Source organism: Drosophila mauritiana, chromosome 3R, assembly GCF_004382145.1.
Source record: "Drosophila mauritiana strain mau12 chromosome 3R, ASM438214v1, whole genome shotgun sequence".
Classification (NCBI taxonomy): domain Eukaryota; kingdom Metazoa; phylum Arthropoda; class Insecta; order Diptera; family Drosophilidae; genus Drosophila; species Drosophila mauritiana.
The window spans coordinates 26,927,728-26,950,037 of NC_046670.1; the positions used below are offsets into that span (position 1 = coordinate 26,927,728).

The following is a 22,310-nucleotide window of genomic DNA, read 5'->3' on the forward strand; positions in this document are numbered from 1 at the left end:
TTGTGCCCATGCGGCCCAAGAAGCAGCTGGCCAAGGTCTAGGATCCATCGATACGAGACCTTTACCCGCCTCTCAATTAGCTAATGGAAGCACCCACAGCCGCCGGCTATGAGTAACAAAAACCAAGGATTGTTAGGCTAAGCGCATGGACAAGCCCATTTCTACAATTTGTCTTTGTAAATGGATCGATTTTATATTGCTAACTAGAACATACGACTACCACTGCATCAGCTAAATTGTAAACTGTAAAATGTAACCAAGAAGCAACCTCCTCCCGCTGCGAGAGGAAGGCGGGCCTAGTTTTAGTCCGTTTTTGTAGTCCCTAGACCTTAGTCCTTAGATATACACACATATATTTATCGGATAGATCTAGTCTAGATGTGTAAGAGAGCTGCAGTTGCAGCTGCAGCGTGGACTTTAAAATTATAAATTTGTAGACTATTTAAAATAGTGCTAGCCGATCCGATCCGATTCGATCCAATCCAATCCGCTCGAGCCAGAAGTCGAGATTGTTGATCGGTCGATAATCCTGAGTTGTAGCTTGGCGCGATTTGTTGATTTCTTTTTAAGTTACCGACCTAAGACCTAATCAAGTTGTTAAAAATCTTCTGTTCTGTTGCGCAATTCTGTTGTACATACGACGAGGAGCGGTAGGATTATACTAATCGAGTAGTTTTAGCGAGTGATCACCGTGCCGTAGCAGAGAACCATCACAGCGGATCGCAGACGCACACTCCGGACGTAGTTGTTTAGAGATGTAGAGGAGATGAGAGGAATGCGAATCAGAGAACGATTGCAATAAAATTGTAAACTATATAAATTCAAATACGGCAACTTTAAGTTTTTTACTGTGATAGCATTTGCTTTTGTTGTTTGAGTTACCGGCATCCATCAGGTTTATGTTCTAGACCTTATCCCTATGATTTCTGTTAACTTATTCGAGCAATTTGTTAGATGTGTAAGCTTTGACTGAGCAAAAAGAAGTAGCAGCAGTGCAGGAATGCGGATATAAACGATATGATATATGATTGAAAGACAGAACGCGTTTGATTTCGAGTTCATTTTTGGCCTTTTTGTTGACGAGTATTGAAGCACCACGCAGCAGCACATGCGGAACACATGTAAATTGTCAAAATTTGTGAACGAAAAGTAGCAAAATTGAAAACTCAAATTCGAGCGCTGAAGGTACAAAAAAAAAAAAAGAAAAAAACTCGAGAAATGGATATCCCTAGAGAAAGGTTAAGAGATGAATCCACTTTAAGCTAGACAAATATGCCTACTAATCTAGATAAAAGTCAAAACTAAATAACAAAACACAACACATATACATAGAGCAACTACTAGCAATTAAATAACAATCCTCGTGCTGTCGGCGTTTTCAATCGCGCAGCACACACATCTTATAGATATAGAGATATACCTAGAGTTAGCTGTAAAGATATAGTGCGTATATAGAACAAACCTCGGGTCGCCACTGAAGCTTTAACCTGGCAGGAGCTTTCGTTTCTTATTAGTTGTCATTTTAATTTAGTTTGTAGTTCCTTTGTTTTGTTTTTATTAGCTTTAAATACATATAAACGAACGAGAAGAAGAGTCATTTTCGAAAACGAAGAAAAGCCAAAAAACATTATCCAAAGCTGTGTTTCTTTTGATTTCCCTATGATTTTGTACATTTTGGGGCCCTTGAATAATTAAAAACCCTAAAAGCCTATTGATTTTCCACCGCGTACTGACCTACATACACGCAGCGGGGATGTTCCATATGAACGACCAACCATACGTATCCCAACCAATTCCTCATTGTGTCGCCTGGTAGCTTAATTAACTTTCTGAGACTTTCTCTGTGGCGTGACTGACGCACATCGACGGCAATACGACACCGAAATCATAAATATCCAGCTGGCAAATACACAGCTATATCATATATATGTACAAAGCTATGGAAGGCAAACAAATTTACACGCAACTAGCCCCGAATTTAAAATGCCAAGGCTCCCACTATTGACACTGCTTTAGTCGGGCCATCGAGTGGGTATTGGAGTCCTTTGGCGCAGGATACCCACATCCTTTGGCATTCCGATAAGACCCGGAGGCAGCGCGTGTCGCATTCTAGCTTGAGCTTGGGCCTTTCCCATTCGTATTGATTTTGCACCTCCAACTCGCTGGGTGGTCCACCCAACCGTCCGGGTCTATCCTTTGCCTTTATCCTTGTTTCACTTTCCTTTCCGCTGCGCACAGCTGACGCTCTTCTGCCACTTTCACTCTCACTCAGACTTTCACTTTCTCCGGTTCATGTTCTCTCTTTTACCCGGACTCGCCGCTCTTTTGTTTCGCGGCACGTGTCTCTTATGTACTGAAAAAGCAAACCCCCGGGTTTGGGCTCACTACCCGGCTGCTTTTATGGCCTACACGAGCTTCCCACTCTGGGCGAACCTCCTGCGTCACGGCTGGCACTTTTCCGTAGTCCCTGCATTAATGAATCGCCCGCCTCCGACTCCGGCGCTTCGGTAATTGGCTGCAGCTTCTCCGGAAGCGGAGGAGCGGACCCAATTTGCATTATGCTCGGGCGACACATGTGTGTACGTGGCCAAATATTTGCCCCTACTCAGGACTTCCCTTCCTCATTTGCTTTATTTGCCTTATTTGCTTTGTTACTTGTGTTTTGTGTTTGTCCAGGAAAAGAGCTTCTCCGGCTAAATAGAACAATTCATAGGAGAAATCGCCAGATAGATCAGATCGTAACCGCATCTACCTCGTGTGGCAAATCGAACAACTGAAACTGAAACCGAAACTACCTCCGGATCAGCCATCAATATAGCAAAATAGCAAACTAGCAGACTAGCAAATTAGCTAACTAGCTAAATAGCAAAATACCAAATAGCAACCTCAATGGAACGAAGGCCAAAATCGAAAAGCACACGGAAGGCGCCCTACTAGGAAATTTTACTGTTAGCAAATTGACAAGCAATCCTCGAGATATTAACTAGACAAATACCAGAGAACTTAGCATATATTCCTCTCGATAATCATTTAGTCAGAGCTCCGAACTGGGGTCATGCGAATACTTGAGTAAAATAATTATAGCCCGAAAAGACTGCGAGCCGAAAACTCTGAAAAATTATATACACATAGCGCGGAACTTATACATAGATCTAAGCAGGGATGTACATAGGACATGGAACGGAGCAAACACCAGTAGCTACCAAGCTAGTAAGCAAGTAAGCTAGTAAGATAGGAGAACTCTCAAATTAATCGATGTGGCTTTAACTAAACTTAACTATAGGTCGCCGAGCATGGGGAGCAGCCTAGCCTAGCCAGTAAGCTGCCTAATATTTAGCTACGATATCGAGATAGTATTACTAAGCCCGCGCAAGTCAAATTCAGATCGATTAACGATAACAATAACAATACGACTTTGTAGTAGAAGATCACGGATCCCAATCATCACATTTAGTTGCAATTTTTCGCGTTACGTATGACAGACGAGAGATGGACAGGAAATCGGAGGGAATCGAGATGGCGAGTTGGATAGATGGGTAGATGGGTAGCTTTATCGCGACGGAGTGCAAATTCAAGAACGAGAATCGAACAGAAAGTACATACAATACCACAAATATACCACATATACCTCAGTACATGCATAAGTACGATCGTGTAGGTCGTTCGGGGTCAATCCAAGGGCCCCGATCGGCGCTTACTTACATACCTCGTGTATACATATAACATTAACTAAAATATACATACATATACCTATCCTAAACATATGCCTATTCCGACTTTTGATAGTTCAATACACCCTAGTGAATGTTGTGCGACCCTTTGATAACGAGCGTTTTTTACTACCTCCAATTCTTGTTGTGTGTGTCTCGCATTTATAGCAAAGAATTAACTAGAGAGCCCCCTAAGCCTAAACTAACTAAATTAATACTAGCGCAAGTCTAGAGCAAGTAACTTAAAGTAAACTAACTAAATGTTGTGTAATTTTATAGCCTACCTATGTGCGTCGAATACCTCGGAGAAAAGCTTCAGTAAAGTAACGAAAGTAAAGTACATTTAGTGAAATTTTGTGAGTCACCTCAGCAAACAACACACAGCGCCCCTCCCCCTAAGATACAGATTTATTGTGCAACTTTATTAGCTGTAATTTCGGGCTAGCAAATAATAATACTATACACTCTGACATATCCGTTTACCGAACGAGTAGCTCCCGTTTTGGCCAACTCATCATAACTCAAAACGAAGAAGTCGAGGTGACAAGCACTTTGTGTGCGTTGCAATTGATTTGGCGGCTGGCTGAACTTGATTAATGCTCCTGGCTGGGATTCCCTCTATCCAGGCAGTCAATTTGAAGTTCCCACTCTCATTTGGCTCTGATTAATTGGCTCTGAGTTATGCAAAATTGTGTTATGACTGCCGGGATCAACAGGTCACAAAGTTCTATCTACAAGTGTAACCTTTGTTCCAGGACTCATTTGTCAGAGTGGCGACAACAAATGACGAGTCGTTTTCACGGAGCATTTGCCTCCGTTTGCCATGCCAACAAATCGCTTCAGCCTCCTCCGGTTAACTTGCAACAATTACCCGGGAGTGTTTGTGTTTGTTCACCCAGACTAAGCTCTTTAGGTGAGGGCCGAAACCCGAAACCGTATCCCATATAACACCCTATCCCACACGAACACCACACAAACGACACCGAGAATACCTCCAGTTCCACAAGATGTTAGCGTAATTTGAAAACTAGCCTTGAATTAGACTCGTGTAAGGCAAACTAGTGTGTAAACGCCGCAAAGTATGCAATATTATACATATATACACCTATATACATAAATATTATATATATACAAGATGTCAAGCAACTTATACATATACAAGCGAATGTAGTACGATACGATATGGCATATGATATGATATCTGGATTATAAAGTATTTTAATAAACTTTTAATAAATATTTTAGTAAATCCAATAAACAATAAAGCCGAACCTCCAGCAAATCAACCGATGCAGCAGATAAGGGAAAATTACCTCGGAGAAAAGCGCGGCGACTGTGTTTTCTTTGGAAAAGTTCGATGAGGAATGGGCGATGTCGATGCCTACAACTTTTCGCTTCGATTTATGTGCATACATTGGCCCTCGAGCATATTTGTATTGACAGGCCGGCCTGGGAATTGATTAATCTCCATTCAGCATTGTGTGCTTGCCAGTCGCCCCACTGACTGGCAATTTATTAAAATCTTTTGATTGGAATAAATGATGCTGCCAGCTAATCAAGTTGCCCAAACTTGCGCCGTCTCTGGAATTGAATTCCTTATTGTCTTGTCTCCTCGAGTCAAAACGCTTGAGTATGCCGAGCACATCTAAACACACGGATAACTTTCTGCCTCTTATCTCGAGATTTTCGTTTTACTCTCTGTCCAAATCTAAATCTTTCGCTTCGTTGGCCCCTAAATAAATGACGAATTTTCGTCACACACGAGCGCTGTGCTAAATTAAATTCTAAAGGAAAGCCCACCGCCTATTTGGGAAATATGCCTGGCGACAATTGCATTACGTATACGCCACGTTGTCTCCCTGAACGAGATGGCTGCATGAGTTATTCAAGTTTATTGCTTATTGATTTCGGGCCCAGTTTTCAATTTCAATTTCACCTCGTTATGGCGGGCCTGGCAAATATGTGGGCAATCCTTTCGAGCGTATTCCCAGGAGTTTTCCATGGCGTTGCGTTGCGTTACGCAATAAGAGTCGAGTTCTTGAAAATGTTACAGTACTTTTGCTGCCTACTTTTCCCTTTTTATTGTGCGGTGACAGCAGATTTTTCTGCAGAAACTTGGCAGCAACACGCGGCCGAAGTGAAAGCAAAGTTTCGCTTTAATTGCTTTTGTTTTTCTATTGGACTTTCGTGGGCCGCCGAGTGGGCGTGGCACGTACGCAACGAGGCGTCGATGAAATGCGATGCCATAAAAAAAGAGAATCCAATTAGGCGGCTTTAAAGGCGCAGAGTCCTGCCAAGCCAGCTCAGCATAACACTGGGGAAATGGCGAAATCCGCCATAAACTCGGCCCAAAGCTGCTGTCTAAGACATCAAAGTGATGGAGCGGCGGAGGAATGGCAATTATCGTAATGCCCTGGCATTTCCGGAAACCTTTACCAACGCAATGCCAGGACAATGCCGTCTTTATCTAATAGTTTTCGCCTGTTCCGTGGCACCAATTGACTTTAATAATTTATTAGAGCATATTAGACCAATGGCCGAGTTCTGGCAGGCATGCCACACAATATATCAAACAATGTGCCTATAACACGGCTCCTACACTCGCCACCGACGATGTCCTGGGGGGCAGTGCGCGTGCCACTGGAGTTTCTCATCATTTCGTTACGCATACGCCCTGTCGGCCGTGGGCGGGGAAAATGTTATTGGGTGTTGCCCCATCGCCTTCGATGATATGCCCTCGGGAGCGGGTTTCTGCTGGCACAGATGTCATGGCACCGACTTTCACTTTCTTTGCCCCCTATATTGTTTACCCATCGCTCAACTTACAGCACTTTCGCTTTCAGTCCGTAATGGCTGCAATTAGCACTAGCTGCAATCGAAGACTAGCAATACGCGATGAAAGCTTGGCAAACAGCGGGCAGGGGTGCGGTTCAATGGACTGCACGTGAACCCTTAACGACTAATGTCCAGTCACACCCGTCCGGGTAATTTTTGGCAACTTTATCTTCGTCACGGCCGTTGTCAAAGCCTGTAAAGAGAATAAGTGCAATTATGAGTGGTTTTAATATTGATTTCGTTAAATAAGAACCTCCATTTTGGTGGTATGGCTGCACTGCATGCTTTAAATGAATACACTTTAAACTTTACATCGACATTTATTAATGAACTTCAGAATCCGATGTTGATATGTTACTTTCACTCATACAGTGAAATGCAGGCGGCAGCTTGGCAGCGGTCGAAATTGATATATTCCCCACTTCCTGTCAGTCAGACTGGCGGGAATGGAAATGGGCACGGACTGGTGGCTCTTAAAGCGCAAGTGGGGGCGTTCTTTGTGTCAATCTGAAATCCAGAGCATAATAATGTCCCGCCGCTGGATTCTGTTTCATCGCGAGCAGCAGGACCCATTCCCAACCATCATTAAAATATGATTTATTGCGGGTTCCACGGCCCAGAGTGGGGTGGACTTTGCGGCCTGGCTTTTCACTGCCTGAGAGCTTCCTGCTGTTGCCCGCTTTCCCGTGGCTTTTCCACAGGGACTTCTGGGGCGCTTGAGCTTCTTTAAACGAGTGACTTTGAGCATCTTCATGGCTCCGACTTAGCTCTGTTTTTCCGCTCGATTTTCGCTTTACTGTCAAGGTATCAAAATTTCCCTGCAGGTCTCATCGAGTTAATAGGCTGACATTTGCATAGGAATAGCCACGAAAAACACAGTCGAAAGTTGCGTTCTCTAGGGATTCAATTGATGGGGGAATTGGGGAGTAACTTAGCTGCAAATCGGTTAATTTAAATTAATTTAAGCCCAGATTGTGGTACTTAAGGTATAATTGTAATTTCAATTGTAAGCTATTAGTTATGAATACCAATAAGTAAGGATTAGGTAGGGCCGTTAAGAAAATCGATCCATTGACCAAAGCAAATGTATAATAATCCTTGTGTACTTAAAGAAAAGTGGAGTGCTTCCCTTAAAGAAATATGTTAAATTTGTGCTTTAATATTTGACCTCGTTAACTCAAAACTGTGCTAATTTGGATTTTTCTTTTTTTGTTCTTCTTTTCTGCCCCACAAAACAGGATGACGATTCCGAAGCAATGATAATCGATGAGGACAACTCCCTGGAGCAGCCAACTCCACTGGGCAAATATGGTTTGCCCCTGCACTGTCACACCTCCACGTCTTCGGTGCTGCGGGACTATCACCACAACCCGCTGATCAGTGGCACCAACTTCCAGCTGTCTCCAGTCTTCGGAGGCTCCGATTCCAGTAGAGGTGACGGCGAGACCGGGTCAGTGCTTTCCCTTGATGACTCGGTGCCCCCCGGCTTGACAGCCTGCGACACGGATGCCTCCAGCGACAGTGGCATCGATGAGAACAGCCTGGTGGATGGGTCATCGGGGTCACCGCGTAAGAGGCTGACCTCAAGCTCCACTAGCACTAATCAGGCTGAGTCTGCACCACCGGCTTTGGACGTGGAGACTCCAGTGACCCAGAAGTCGGTAGAGGAGGAGCTCGAAGGATGCGGAAGCGGCAGTAACGCCCCCAGCAGGAAGACCTCCATTTCCTTCCTGGACAGCAGCAATCCTCTGCTGCACACGCCGGCGATGATGGACCTGGTCAACGACGACTACATCATGGGCGAGGGTGGCTTCGAGTTCAGCGACAACCAGTTGGAGCAGGTCCTGGGTTGGCCAGAAATCGCCTAGATTCAGTACCTTAGCATGCACTGCATTTGATATGAGGCATTTTTGGCGTAGGACGAGAGAAAACATTGAAATTAAACTGAGCATCGAGAAGGAAGCTAACCAAAAGATTGATTTTGAGCCTTGCGTGAAAGTAGGACCCTGCACAACCAACTTGACAACAACCTGACAGGACCCATCCCCACCAACCATTTCCCCCTGACGATGATCCAACACTTGACCCCTGACCCTGACCCTGGCCCCGACCCCATGCTAACCGACACATTTACAAACAGGAAGGGTTAATCACACTTGAATAGTTTTGTAGCCATGTTAACTGCCTAGAACAGAAGAATATACACGTATGTAATTTAGTCTTAATGTTTTTCTATATGCAAACCGTTTACACAACAGATGGATGAGGAGCAAAATAGCAGAGGAGGTGGAAAACCAGTCGAAAAATAATGATAAACCTTTAGATTACGAGGAGAAAATACCGTTGAAAACTGTTCATAGTTTTTTGCTGGAAGGCTCAAACAAGTTTTTTGGTGATGGTTGTATTCTGTTTTATAACTTTCAAGCAAAAATGCTGTGACGACAAAAAAAGTTTTTGAACATGTTTTACAATAAATATTAAAAAAAAAACAAGAAAAAAACAAAAAAATATATAGTTATGTAATATTAGGTTAAGGTTTTAATTTCAATGTTTTCAAGAGCTACAATGAATAATTGTAGTTATTATAATATTTTTAACATTAATTAATTGAACTAAGTGAAAATTGTACCCGATTCATTGATTTAAACTTCAGGATATACTTTGAGCATTTCTATAAAATTACTTTGTGTCAATTATTTTCAAACACTTGTGGATTTCTTATTCCTGATTACCAGTTCTTTATGTAAATTAGTTATAATTCTGTTTAAGGCGCATCATACAAAACAAACTGTTTGCTTGCTTAAATCCAAATTCAATCAATGTTCAGTGTTTCTAAACTTGTTTTAACATTAATTGGCAAAATAAATATAGAATTCATTTCGATGAAAGTTGCATGCATAAATCTGTGATCCTTTTATGAACTTGGGAGGAACTTGGATTGTTTTTTGCAGAATTTAAGGGTATGAAGCCGAATTTACAATCGAATTCGCCGGTGACGTTTAATTCGCCCCGCCAATTATCAGAGACACAAACCTCGGGCAGTGTGTTTACGCTGTAGAATTTATGTATAATATGGAAATATTTGTAGATACACAAACTTATTAAACATGATGAACAATGAATGATTGGTACAATGAATAAAATAACACGTTATTTGAACTGTACATTGTTACGCAACAACTCCATAATTTGCTCCTCAGGAGCTACCCATTTGCATTCCGGGTATTTGATGGCGCATTGATGGGGCACGTTTGCCTTTCCTGCTTCGATGGCGTCTCGAAAAGCGGACTGATCCAACCAGGCCAGCAGCCAGGACCACTTGGTGGCTCCATCCAGCAGGTGCTCGAAGTCCGATGCCTGACCCTTGCTTACTTTTTCACCTGCATTGTGTGTCAAAGTACATATGGATTTCAGCAGACAGACGGTCAGATCCACGTCGTTCTTGAGAAAGGTGCGCTCAATCATACCCAGAATGTTAGGAAGAGTGGTAGCTAATTAAAAATAATATAATTAGGATTGCTTCCCGAATGAGCTACGATAGCGAAACTTACCCACTCGATCTCCAGTTTCATTGCGGTAAATCAGCTTAAAGTTGTCAAGGATTCCAGGAAAACTAAGGTTGTCATCGAAAAGTCCCCTTGCGGTGGCATTTGTAGAATTTGTAGGAGCTGGCGTAGAAGACGAAGCCTTTTCCTCCGAAGACTTCGGCTTATGCGTCGAAGAATTACCGAAAATAGGTCGATTATCATCTCCAGTGATGGCCTCCAGTCCCAAACTCCGAATAAGGTGACCCACCAGGACTCCAGCGGCCACCACGAGGCCGCAACTAACAACAGCAGCGGAATTCACTACAACTAAAGGCTGTGAGAAGGAGATATGAAAATGGAAAATTTCTCTCTTCACAATGATTTCTTAAACGGAGCATTACCTTCGGTGGAGCATTCCGCTTTCGCTTGACAGGCACCTCCAGAAAGGGCACTAGATAATCCAGACCCAAGGCTATGTGTTTTCCCACTGCATCGAAGGATATCAGTTTGAATCCTTGTCCAGGATGAGGCCTTGATCCGTGCTGTTTGGCTAGCTTCTCCGGTCCTTCCTCCTGCTCCGATTCCTCCTCCCCACTGGCGGCCCAAATGACGGCACAGCTGGCCAGGAGGGCACATGTCAGGTACAATAGCTTCATTTTTCCGCTGCGAGATCCGTCCGGGTGCGTAGTCGATGAACATTTGAATCAATTTCCCAGGTGGTGTCACCAAAAGACTTCTCATCCACCACAGCCGATTTGCTTGGCTGGATTAAATGTGCACTGAGCAAAAATATCACATTTCAAGGTGTTGAAAAATATACATGTAAAATATATTAAGGTAGAAAATTTACATTCATTTCTACATGGATTAGTAGGTAAAGGTGAGTAGTTGCTGAGTACTTCGTCTAATCATATTCTTTGAAGCAGGTGGCATAAAATGTTTTTCAGTGTAATTCCCGCTTGGCTGGCTTTTGGTTGCTATTATTTTTGGACAGTAACTCCAGTTTCCACCCATGTCTTGGAAACAAAAAAAAAAAAAAAAACAGGTATGGAGGTGCGAAAACGATTAGCTTGAGGAAGTGCCGGCCAGATGAAAGCGGAAGATAGCATAGCTACCTTCTCTAATTGGCGGAGAAGTGGCAGAAATTAATCTAATTTTCCGGCATTTCCATTACATAAGAAAACATTGGCGTGAAGAAAAGCTGGTGTCATATTTTTGATGGCTCTTTTTATTGAAAAGCTCTGTCTTACAATAACTTAAGAATACTAATGTTTGAATCTCTTTTTAAATAAATAAATAAATATAACAAGGTTTTTGGAACATTCGATGTTACTATCCCACTATCCATTACTAAATCTGAGAACCTTTGGTATTTCCCAGGACTTCCAATTTAGCCGATTGGGCCATTTGCAACTTCGATATGTATGGGTACAACTGCGACTACTTCTAGCTGATTGGATGGCATGGAAGACTGCAGTTCCATCGACGATAGAATGCAACCAGGAGGAGCTGGAAAGGGAAAGTGGATTAACATATTGTTAAAATCGGAAAAAATCTTAGTTACCTTGTCAAAACATTCAGCGCACTGGCATACCCGGAAGATAGGTTTTGCTGCAGATACTGACAGATCATTCGCTGTACACATACGGACATGTCGATGTTGTGCTCCTCCAGCTGGGACTCTACCACATCACTCAGCCGGCGCACTATTCCAGAAAAACCATGTATAGTTGGACCCACTAAGAGATTTATACTGCATAGACTTACTGCTTCTGTCTGGATGGGATTTGTAGCCATATCCATTACCCAGCGAGGTGATCACCAGTGGAGCTATAAGTAATCGAACTACACCAGCTATGACTGCTCCAGCGGCCACAACAACTGCTGTGTTCACTAGAGCACCAGTTCGTAGATTCAGTATGTTCTGGATAGCATCTCGAGCCATGTTCATGCTCCTCTTCACAGGAACTTTGAGGAAGGGAACGATAAACTCCAATTCCACACTCACATCCTCGCCGCTGGCATGGAAATGGAAGCCACGACCCTCGCGATCCTGTCCAGCGCTTTCCTCCGCATCCAGGTCAAGTTCCACGTCCATTCGTCCGCTTTGCTGGCGAGGTTCAAAGTCTCGGAATCGAAGCATTCTGGCACTGGCATTGCCGTAAAAATCCCCATAGCTCACATCGCTCCCATCGACACTTTCTCCGAAGAAACCCAGTTGCGAAAACAGGGCCATTATACCCAGCACATGTAAGATCCGCGCCAAGCACATGCTGTCGCTCCAGCGGCTGGAATTCGTCTGATTGTCACCCCAAAACTCGGAACTCGCTTTGTAAGCTCCATGGAGTCGGAGAATTACATGCCCCACGCTCCGGCAATCAAGATATGATATTCATTTAGTCGGAAAACCATAGCGTAAGACGATGGCGCGTCTTCAACGCTTCGTGGGCCCAAATAGTAGGCGAATTTGCGATGTCAAATGGCCACCGATCGATTGGATAACGATAACTGATTCGCCGAGGATAAGAAAAGAAAGCATCACTTAAAGAAGTGATTCAACAAGTTTGAGTTCGAGCAGATGGTGCTTTTGATACAGCGGGTGCAACAGTCCACAACGAAAGCGACACACAGAAAAATGTATATTCATAATAAAATATAATGACATATACCTATCTTATACTACCCATTTTATGAAAGCAGAAAATTAGTTATGTACATTTTTCCCAGTGCACTGGCAATCGTAGATAAACTCTCCTTATTAGAAAGACATTTGTGGCCGACTATGGCCCGGAAAATTTGCATATTCCGCGAAGTGAACTCACAGGCTGGAGTTATGTCACTTGCAGAGCGACGAAGGTTGGGTAAACAGATCAAAATTGAGCAATAGCCCCCTTCGAATGGTAAATGCGTTAAAGTGTTAAGGTTAGATAAACAAACTAGCGTTGGAGTAATGACTTCGAGTAATCATAGAAAAGATATGATCTCTGAAATAATCATGGGTTGAATTCAGGTGGGTTAAGGTTAGCTAAGCACATTTAAAGTAATTATAGCACATATGATTTTTCACGCGTGAAACTAATAAATCAGCTGGTTGAATTGATATTTGATTGAATATTTGAAGTATCCTCCTTAGGTCAGAACTATAATCAAGAAAACACGTTAATTGTAATTTTGTTAAAACTTATAATTTTAAGCGGTTGTTGTCGGTTGTAAACGGAACATGGCTAGGCTAAAATGGTATGATGATATGGGGGTGCGATGTGAATGCATAGGCGACCCTGATTGATGAAATCAGTGGATGGAACTGTCGGAGGAGTGCGGTCCGAGGGTGGGGTCGAACCGGACCATCTTCTTCGTTCTCCGCTTAACCTTCTGCCGCTTCCGCTCATTGGCCATTTCCCGGGACCAAGGCTGCTGGCGCTGAGGAGCTGTGGGTGGATAGGCGGCCTGATCCAGGAGGCGCATGTGGTCGCCAGTCAGTGGAAGTTCCGAGTCGGTGCTGTAGTTCGGAGGACTACATTTGGGCCTTATCACCCGGTCCCTAGTTTGGATGGTGGTGTTGTTGACTCGGCTGTAGATACAGGAATCCTGCTGATCCTGTCCCGAGAAACCACCAGCAACGCGACCGGGGACCGGCTTCTTCTTCTTGGGCTTCTTTGGAATGTTCCTCATCTTGGGCGGCTTGGGCTCCTCCTGGATGACGCCCTTTCCGTAGATCCAATTGAAAGGCTTCTCCCGCTCACCCATCACACAGCTCTCGTACTGGACAGTGGCGTCGGGCATATGGGGATATAGGCTCGGATTGACCCAGTCACTCTCGTTGTACTGCGTCTCGGTGTGCTTCACATGGGAGCTCTTCAGTCGCTCAGGACGCATTAAGCCCGCCGGCGGAGTGACCCCGAAGTCGAACTCATCCTCGCTGTCGGAGGTGTCCGTTAGAACGAGTTCATCCTCGCAGGAATCTATCTTCCGGCGCTCGCACTCCCTCCGGACGTGGAACAGCAGCCGCTTTTTGTCCACGAAACTGCGGCAGTAGCAGGCCATCAGGGGTTTGTGGCAAGAGCACTTGCTGAATCCCATTCCCTTGAGGCAGCGCTTCAAGTCTCGAATTTCCTTTAGCAGCGGGTTCTTCACGATCCGGAATTGAACGGGCTTCATTTTCACGTAGGGATTGGCAGAGCGAGCGAGCGTCTTGGCATCCTTGAGAGGACGCAGGGTAATGGTGTAAACATCGTTCTTCTTTTCTATGTGCAGCGTGGGAACCTGCACCAAGTCCTCCGCCTTCTCACCCGGTGGAGACTGCGACAACATCTTATGCTTATAGTACGACATGTACTTTGACACCGGAATGTTATCCACGGGAAAGTCCTTAAGGAAGTAACTCATTAGACCGCGAATGGAGCGTCGAATGGCTCCGGGTCGCCAGCCGGGCTTGTTGGCTAGTGGATGAGCGGTCCACAGCCAACCCATGTGGCTGGGAACTTTTTTGCCTGCATCCGGGCTAGCCACATTTTCCTTGGGCCTCTCCGTGGGGCGATACATTGAGTAGTACCTCGACTTATAGGGACGTTTGACCTTCGGGCGACGCTTCTTCGTCTTCCGCGGTGTTTCGCAGGCATCCTCCACAGGCTCCGCCTTGCCAGCCTTTGTCCTTTCCGGCGATGCAGGACGATTTTTGCTCTTTTTGTGCGACTTCGCAAGGACACAGGCCTCCGCACAGATGTCCTGGATCTTCTGGTTCTCATCCGCGGCTTTAACATTGAACAGATCCCTCAGCTCCGTAAACACCTTGGCCAAATCTTGCGGCTGGGGTGGACCTTCTTGAGCAGTGGGATTTTTGGTGGCCGACTGGGTGGCTTTGCCGTTGGACTCGCGAATGCTGCGCCTCAGAAGCTGGTAGTCCTTCACTATTGCTTCAAAGGCCTCCGAGGTGGGTTCAGGAACACCATGTTCTTCATCGGCCGAACAGCCTTCGACCGATCCCATATCAAAGCTGAGATTCTCCACGGGATTTTCCAGATGGTCCAGCAGAATCTGTTGGGCAGTGGCCTGCTCGTCGTAGGGTCGCTCCTTGAACTCCGGCACTGGTTTATAGCCACAGCAAGGACAGGCGGAAACCTTGGGTAACCAGGAGACATCCTCACCGCAAAGGACGCAGGATCGGGTGTTGCTGATGTGCATCTGTCGCAGTTTTGGCGAGGAATGCTTCTGGCACAGGCGGTTCGCATTTCCCTCACCTAGAACGTTCTTTTGGCAGGAGGAGAACTGAGTGGCAGGACCCGCCGGAGGCTCGAAGGACACACAACCGTCGTCCACGTTGGGACAGGAGTACACGGGATAAGGACCAGCCATGTCGATCAGGCGAGGTGGGGAATCCTAAGGAAAACCATTTAGAAATAATCAGAAACAAAGGGTTTCTTGTTTCACCTGACATTGAACAAAATCCTGGGGCTTATCGTCACTGCAAGAAGGGGAATCCTGCGCTACCTCCGTATCACTGGGCATGAAACCCACACACGGATCAATAGAAGAGGTGGACATGAAGGAGAGGTCCTGGAGATCCACATTCATGTTCGGAAAACACCCCCGCTCCTGGCCGCCCGCCAATCGTCCATCGACTGCATCTCTATTGAAGTTCAGGTGCTATCGCATTCAGGCTGCTCGAGGATCAGGTCCTGGTGACGTTACTTACTCTTTGAGGGTCTGGCAGCGCATCTGCATGGCGAAGCGGATGTTCATTATGCCGACGGTGCATCCCTTGCAGGTCAGCTCCACATTCGCGTCGTGCACGATCTCGTCAAAATCGTTGATCATGCGACTGACCACCGCCGCGGGTGGAAAGTAGCAGCCTCGTGCTGGAGAGGATTACGTGAGTGATTTGCTTACGTGTCGGAGGTCCTCTTCTGCACACTTACCGATCTCCTTGCGCAGGTAGACCACGGAAATGTTTATGCCTTCGGCCAGCTGCCTCTGCAGGCACTCGGCTTCCATCTGGAATGTCTTGTCCGGGTTCAGTGGAAGACAGTTGACATTGATGCTGCTGTAACCGAGGCAGATCTTGCACCCGCGGCAGACGTTTGCCTTGACCTGCAGCTTATCCTGGCACTCGAAATCCCTACCGGGCATGTTGAGCTTCTGAACTATCAGTTTGGCGGCAAAGCAGCGCATGTAATCCCTGTTGGGCTTGCCCTTCTGGCCGGGAGCCGGGCACCTGGGCTGGTATACCTCTTCCCGGTTCCGAACCGGACAGGAGGAGCAGCAGCACGCTCCCTTTCCCTTCTTGTCCTTCTCCTGGGCATTACCCTTCTCCTGGTACGTGGAGCAGTGCATATAGTCCGCTTTGCTGCTGCCCAATCGGGTGCTGACCAATCCGCGGTTCTTGTAGTAGGCATCCCAGTCCATTAGCTCCTCCACCGGCTTCTCCTTCCTTTCCACCGGCTCTGGCTTGCACTCGAACTTCTCCATCCCGGCCGGTTAGAAATCGATATCGGGTCGTCCACGAGTTTAAAATTTTTCTTGCACAAATAATTTTAAAAAGCGCACGGGCTACGTCACGAGAATTCACATAAAAGTAAGCAATTTATAGATAACTTGAGCCTGAAGCGATCGACCTGAACTATCAATAGAGAATGAGCTGGGTTCCGGAATCGGACTGTAAAGCCCAGGTGAAGTAGAACTCACGGCATCCTGGGTTACATGGAATTACATTAGCCACATGTGTTTCAATAAATCCCGATTTTCTTAGGCTATACAACTAATGCCGAAAGGATAAAACCAATTCAATTACGTGGAATTCTTGGAATGCCGAAACCGTCATTTATTTGAGATGTAAAAGGCTATGTATACTGCTGATTACTAACATCAATACATTGGGACTCCGCCACCATGGGAGTTAGACTTGTGCCAAGGTCTGTTCAGTGGGGTTGGATCGAACCTCCGGGGATCGTCGTAGCCACCGACATTGCGGAAGGGAAGCTGCTTTCGTGGTTTCTTCTTGGGCGGATTCTTCAGGCGCGGCTTCGGTGGATCCGCGTGAACGTCGCCCTTTCCGTAGATCCATGGGAACATCTTCTTTCGCTCGCCCATCACGCATCCGCCGTATTGGACGAGCATGTTGGCCGGATGCGGGTACATGGTGGGAGCGGCCCAGTCGTGATCCACGTACTGGGTCTCCACGTGCGCTCTGTCCGGCTGTCGCACCCGTTCGGGTTTTATGACTCCCGCCGGAGGAGTAACCCCAAACTCGTACTCCCGATCGCTGTCATCATCGTCGCTGTTTGGGGAGTATACGAAGGTATCCGAGTTGTTTGGCCAACCACGCTGGCGACACTCGTTCTCCACCTCGTACTGGATTCGCTTCTTCTCAACGTGACTCCGGCAAAAGCAACTAGCCACCGGCCGACGACAAGTGCACGGGGCAAATCCCTTGTCCTGAAGATTCACTCTCATCTGGCGGAGTCCTGCTGCCATGGGATCCTTAGTAATGCGAAAGACAACGGGCTTCATATCCGCATAAGGGTTGGCGCTGGAGGCCAGGGCCTTGGGATCCTTTAATGGACGCAAGGTGATGATGTACTCATCTCCCTTCCTACTTATGTGCAGCGTTGGATGCTGCACCAGTGGCTCCTCCAGCTCCTGGACCCTGCGGCACTTTCTGTGTCGGTAGTGGTAACGCGAAAGGCAAATATTATCCGCAGGAAAGTCCTTCAGAAAGTAGGACATTAGTTGTCGGATGGGTCGAGAAATGGCTCCTGGGCGCCACGACTTGTGGCGCGCCATCTCGCTTTTGGTCCACATCCAACCCATGTGACAGGGAATCCTGCAGTAGCCCGTATGCTTGCTGCCCGAGATGCAGTCCAGATGGCCGATACGGGAGTCTTTGGATACATTCTTCAGCTTTAAGAAGGTGTAGCTGCAAGAAGAGAGGTTAATCTATCTGAACCGAATGTAGGTTTCATATCTTACCATCGGGACTTTTTGTGGTGGGTGCGCCGCTTCTTTATCCGTATTTTGCCTGGCTTGGGATAGGCCTTGTCAATCTCGTCCAGTGTCTTCTGCAGCGCCTTCCTGGCCTTCCTGCGGGCCTTGGCCGACTTGGTGTTCCGGCAGGCTGCATCGCACTCCTTCCTGAGTTCCTCGGCCACCGCATCCGCCTCGTTGACCCCCTTCTTCTTGCCGTACATGTTCCGCATCTCCGTGAAGATGGAGATCAGTTGGGTACGGCGCAGTGATTCGTCCGAATTGGTTTGCTTTACCTTCTTGCTTTCCGGTTGTGATTTGGTTGGAGCTTGCGGATAAGCCTGTGGGAGTGGCTCAATCTTGCACTCATTTTCCTTAAAAAAGTTTTCGCAGAGCTTCCGGATGCGGCATCGAGTGCAGGGCTTCCCGCCCAAGCAGCCGCATTGCTGCGGAACATCAGGATCATCCTTGTCGTGGGTCTTTATATGGTCGCCCATGGCTTCATCATCACCTTTGGACAGGTCCAGTTCACAGGTCTCCTTGCGCAGGCAGTCCCTCAGCAATTGCTGGGCAGTTAGCGTAAGATCGTAGGGCTGCTCGCTGGGCTGTATGTCCTCGAAGGTTTTGTAGCCGCAGTAGGGACAGGCGGAGATCTTGGGCAGCCAACTGATGTCCGAACGGCAGAGCTGGCAGAGATTCGGCGGCTTGTAGGCCTCCTGTGTTAGAACAGGCTCTTTTACGGGACAGGTGCCTATGAGTCTTCGACGAGCAGCTCGCTCCATGGAGGCAGTCAAGGATATGGCCTTTCTCTTTCTATGAGGCTTTTCCGCTGTGAACTCATTGATGTCACAGGAGGAAGTATCCGTGCTGGAACTCGGCTGCTTGCACTTGCAATGCCAACGACGGGACTTCTCGTGTGTGTCTGGCGGACTGGGTACTTTTATCTGGTCTAGGCCCAGTTCATCGACGAGCTTCTTCAGAGCGACCTTTTCCCTCTTTTTCTCCGTGCCAACATCCGGGGGTAATTGCATCCCTTTCAGGAAACACCCACATCTGGCGGAGGCACCTCCTTTGTTATCCTGATCCTCCTGATTCTGACTTGCGGCGTGTGGACATTGGAAGGGTGCTCCAGCGTGCGACATCAGGCGCTCATCCGTGATGCAGCTGTTCGTTGCACACTTTCCGGAACGTCCCAGGGTGAAGATAATGTCCTTTTTGTTGATCGAATGATCCACAGGCTTGCACACGTCATAGCAGCCAAATGGAATCAAGCCGTGACTAGAGAGGATCGTGATTTAAAAGGAATGCTACATTTGCCCTATCTGGTTAACACTACTTACTTTATATCGGGTGAAGCGGAGCTGATCTTCAGGAGTAGCTTCACCTCACCCACTCGGTCGTTCTTAGGCCCTTTGGTCAGTTTAACTGTAACATTCTGGGTAACCGAAAAGGTGGGGTCCGTCAGCTGGCGCAGGATTGAAGATTCCAGCATGGCGTTGCCCGATCCTATGAGCTCGTCGTTCTCCTTGAGAGTCACGCCTACGCCCTTGGAGGTCAATACTCCTATCAGCTCACAGGGACTGCTGGTAAAGCCACCCAATGCCTCTGAGGGAAACTGATCCACGAAAATGCGTTCCATGGACAGCTCCTCAAAGTCCTCGAACAATCGAACCGAGTAGACGGGCCTCCCACCCGCACTGAAACTGGCGGACTTGCGGGGAATTGGCAAACTGGAGTTCACAAGGATTACGTCATAGACATAGTACTGCGTCATTTCGATGCTGTGGGGAAACTATCGCTAAAACCAAGTTGAAATTTTATGTACTCTTAAAAGATTTGGCTAAAAACTTCTTTAATTTGTTCTGATATAAAACTCCAGTCTGAATAAAATCGATGTGTTCAGGATCAGAAATGTAAATAAAATGGTCAAAAACGGAGAACAAGAGAACAACTGTCAAATCGATAATGTAGCTAAGGTCACTTGGGTTCAACAATTCTCGGCATGTTCATGTTTTGAGGATTTACTAACTTAATAAACTAAATTAGTTATCAGCTACAAAGAAATTGCCTTGTTTAGCTCCATATTTGCCAAACTTTGTGCACAATCTTCAAACACTTAGATTAGAAATGAACTCTGACCATAAGTATAAACTGCTTTCCTTTCTTATCTCAAGTTAAGCTATCTTATGATGCATTGCTTCTTCTAGAAGACTTTTTTTATGCAAGATATTTTCATAAACTTAATGTAAATGATTTCACTTGTTTAGTATGTGAATACTATGATTGCCTCGATTATTTAGTTGGCTCACATCAGAGCTGGAACTCATATTCAAAAGATTTGCCATTTCGCATGCTTATCAGAAATTAGGTAATAATTTGTTCAGTTTAAGGTCCGCAGAGGTGACACATATATGTGGACACCACTTTGCCCACCTTGTCGTCCAACCAATCGGTCCAAAAATAGCTGAAACAGTCTTGCAAAAAATAAGACACCTGTTTGGTTTGGTATATAAGTAAATGAGTTGCGCATAATTATTGCCTGAATAATTTAAGATTTACACAATGGACTACTATACGTTCAACAACAAGGATGTGAGTAGCATTCTCGCAAGGTAACTATGAATTTGGAACTGCACTTGGTGGTGACAACAACTAGGTGTGTGCGTAATGCATTTGCGCGCAGGACTATGGAGTCCTGTCCTCCAGTGCCTCCTCCGCGGGCAGTTCGCTGGCCGAAAGCGATCTGATGCTTGAGATCGAAGTGCTTACTGCCGGGCGTTGATGATGTCCACGAACTCGGGCTTCAGGGAGGCGCCTCCGACCAGGAAGCCATCGATGTCGGGCTTCTTGGCCAGCTCCTTGGCGTTGGCGGCGGTCACGGATCCACCGTACTGGATGCGCAGGCTGGCGGACACCTCCTTGGAGATGTTGTCGCTCAGCCACTGGCGCAGGAAGGCGTGGACCTCTTGAGCCTGCAATTGGGAAGGTAAAACATCAGTTCTGGAAGGGATTAGACTCTGGTTGAGACCTTACCTGATCGGGTGTGGCGGTCTTGCCGGTGCCAATGGCCCAGACGGGCTCGTAGGCCACCACTACGTTCTTCCAGTCCTTGATCTTCTGGGCGTAGGCGCACATCTGGCGGGCCACCACCTCGTTGGTCTTGCCGGCCTCGCGCTCCTCCAGGGTCTCACCAATGCAGGCGATGACCTTGAGGCCCTCGGCCAGGGCGTGCTCGGCCTTCTCGGCGATCAGGGCGTCCGACTCGCCGAAAATGGCGCGGCGCTCCGAGTGTCCCAGGATCACCCAGTCGGCGCCGATGTCCTTCAGCATCGCAGGCGAGATCTCGCCGGTGAAGGCGCCCTTGGCCACCTTGTAGGCGTTCTGGCCGGCCAGACCCAGCTCGCAGGGAAGCAGGTTGCGGGCGTACATCAGGTAGATGGCCGGGCAGCCGATGACCACCTCCGTGTTGGGGTCGAGGGCGGCCGAGCTCAGGGTCTTGGCGATCTCGGCGATGGACTTCTGGTCGCCGTTCATCTTCCAGTTGCCTCCCACGCAGAACTTTCGGCTCATGTTGTTGCTGTTGCTGTCGGTGCAATCGGTGCTGAAATTGGCGTAGAACTGCGGATCGGTGGACAAAAGAAGGGGACTATTATTAGAGTGTTTGGAACTGATAATTTCAAGTGGGGAACTCGTTGAATGGAGGCTCGCCGTCGACTTTTCCACTCAGATTTTCCCCAGATTCGAGATTAATCCCGGCACAGAGCACACACCCACCTCGAAGTTCGTCTGCTTATGTACTAACCTTCTTTTGACCTTCGTAAGTCTTCCACTGGCACTTGAAAAGCTTTGGGAAAACAGCTGTGAATTTGCCCAGCAGAGCTTGCGAAACGACGGCTTTTAGTACCTCCGCCGTAACACCACCCACAGTGGGTCGGTTGTGGTCCATGGTGGGGATGGTGTGGTGGTTCAGATGATATGGGAATCGCTGGAGAAGCGTTACTGATGCAATACACTGGATACCGTTCCTGTTCAGCTTAGTGAGTACTCCAGGCGGCATTTCTATTGTGGTTACAGTGTCCGCAGAGAACTGCTACAAATTTGTGTTCGTCAGAAGTAATAAAACAGTTATTATGACATTATATAAGCGGCTTGCTGGGATTTTAAAAATGTTGCCGGTTTTAAATTTAGCAGGGACTCCAACCATCTGGGGAATGGGGAACTTTAGGGTATTGGGCTCCAACAGTATTGGCGTCGTTCCCAGAAAGCTTTGGAAAAGCTT

General features: G+C 46.8%; 6 protein-coding genes across 7 annotated transcripts in view; 1 reads left to right on the forward strand and 5 right to left on the reverse strand.

Annotated features, from left to right (window-relative positions):
* The window catches only part of LOC117143554 (protein similar), a 61,542-nt gene extending 52,814 nt beyond the window's left edge, over window positions 1-8,728 (forward strand). Inside the window, exon 12 of the mRNA XM_033308296.1 lies at window positions 7,784-8,728. Within this exon, the coding sequence (XP_033164187.1) occupies window positions 7,784-8,413 (630 nt within the window). The 3' untranslated portion in view covers window positions 8,414-8,728. The remainder of the gene's footprint in view (window positions 1-7,783) is intronic.
* Window positions 8,729-9,695: 967 nt separating this feature from the next.
* On the reverse strand, window positions 9,696-10,728 carry LOC117145477. The gene is made up of 3 exons (XM_033311152.1): window positions 10,474-10,728; window positions 10,097-10,406; window positions 9,696-10,036 (listed from the first exon to the last, which is right to left on the reverse strand). The coding sequence occupies exons 1-3, from the start codon at window positions 10,726-10,728 to the stop codon at window positions 9,696-9,698; spliced, it is 906 nt and encodes a 301-aa protein (XP_033167043.1).
* A 684-nt stretch (window positions 10,729-11,412) lies between these two features.
* On the reverse strand, window positions 11,413-12,344 carry LOC117145478. The gene is made up of 3 exons (XM_033311153.1): window positions 11,840-12,344; window positions 11,637-11,778; window positions 11,413-11,581 (listed from the first exon to the last, which is right to left on the reverse strand). Exons 1-3 carry the CDS (start codon window positions 12,342-12,344, stop codon window positions 11,413-11,415), a joined length of 816 nt encoding a protein of 271 aa, XP_033167044.1.
* Window positions 12,345-13,235: 891 nt separating this feature from the next.
* Window positions 13,236-16,698, reverse strand: LOC117145182. The gene is made up of 4 exons (XM_033310737.1): window positions 15,988-16,698; window positions 15,765-15,927; window positions 15,500-15,698; window positions 13,236-15,448 (listed from the first exon to the last, which is right to left on the reverse strand). Exons 1-4 carry the CDS (start codon window positions 16,535-16,537, stop codon window positions 13,364-13,366), a joined length of 2,997 nt encoding a protein of 998 aa, XP_033166628.1. The 5' UTR covers window positions 16,538-16,698; the 3' UTR covers window positions 13,236-13,363.
* Window positions 16,699-16,855: 157 nt separating this feature from the next.
* On the reverse strand, window positions 16,856-19,969 carry LOC117143075. Its single transcript, XM_033307541.1, has 3 exons — window positions 19,372-19,969; window positions 18,038-19,309; window positions 16,856-17,984 (listed from the first exon to the last, which is right to left on the reverse strand). Exons 1-3 carry the CDS (start codon window positions 19,803-19,805, stop codon window positions 16,934-16,936), a joined length of 2,757 nt encoding a protein of 918 aa, XP_033163432.1. The 5' UTR covers window positions 19,806-19,969; the 3' UTR covers window positions 16,856-16,933.
* Window positions 19,970-20,527: 558 nt separating this feature from the next.
* On the reverse strand, window positions 20,528-22,103 carry LOC117143076 (triosephosphate isomerase). Of its 2 annotated transcripts, none has more exons than XM_033307542.1 (3): window positions 21,834-22,103; window positions 21,065-21,649; window positions 20,528-21,003 (listed from the first exon to the last, which is right to left on the reverse strand). In XM_033307542.1, exons 1-3 carry the CDS (start codon window positions 22,086-22,088, stop codon window positions 20,797-20,799), a joined length of 1,047 nt encoding a protein of 348 aa, XP_033163433.1. In that variant the 5' UTR covers window positions 22,089-22,103; the 3' UTR covers window positions 20,528-20,796. The 2 variants fall into 2 exon arrangements, with proteins under 2 accessions (XP_033163433.1, XP_033163435.1); XM_033307544.1 differs by having other exon boundaries at window positions 21,806-21,846.
* Between the last annotated feature and the right edge of the window lie 207 nt (window positions 22,104-22,310).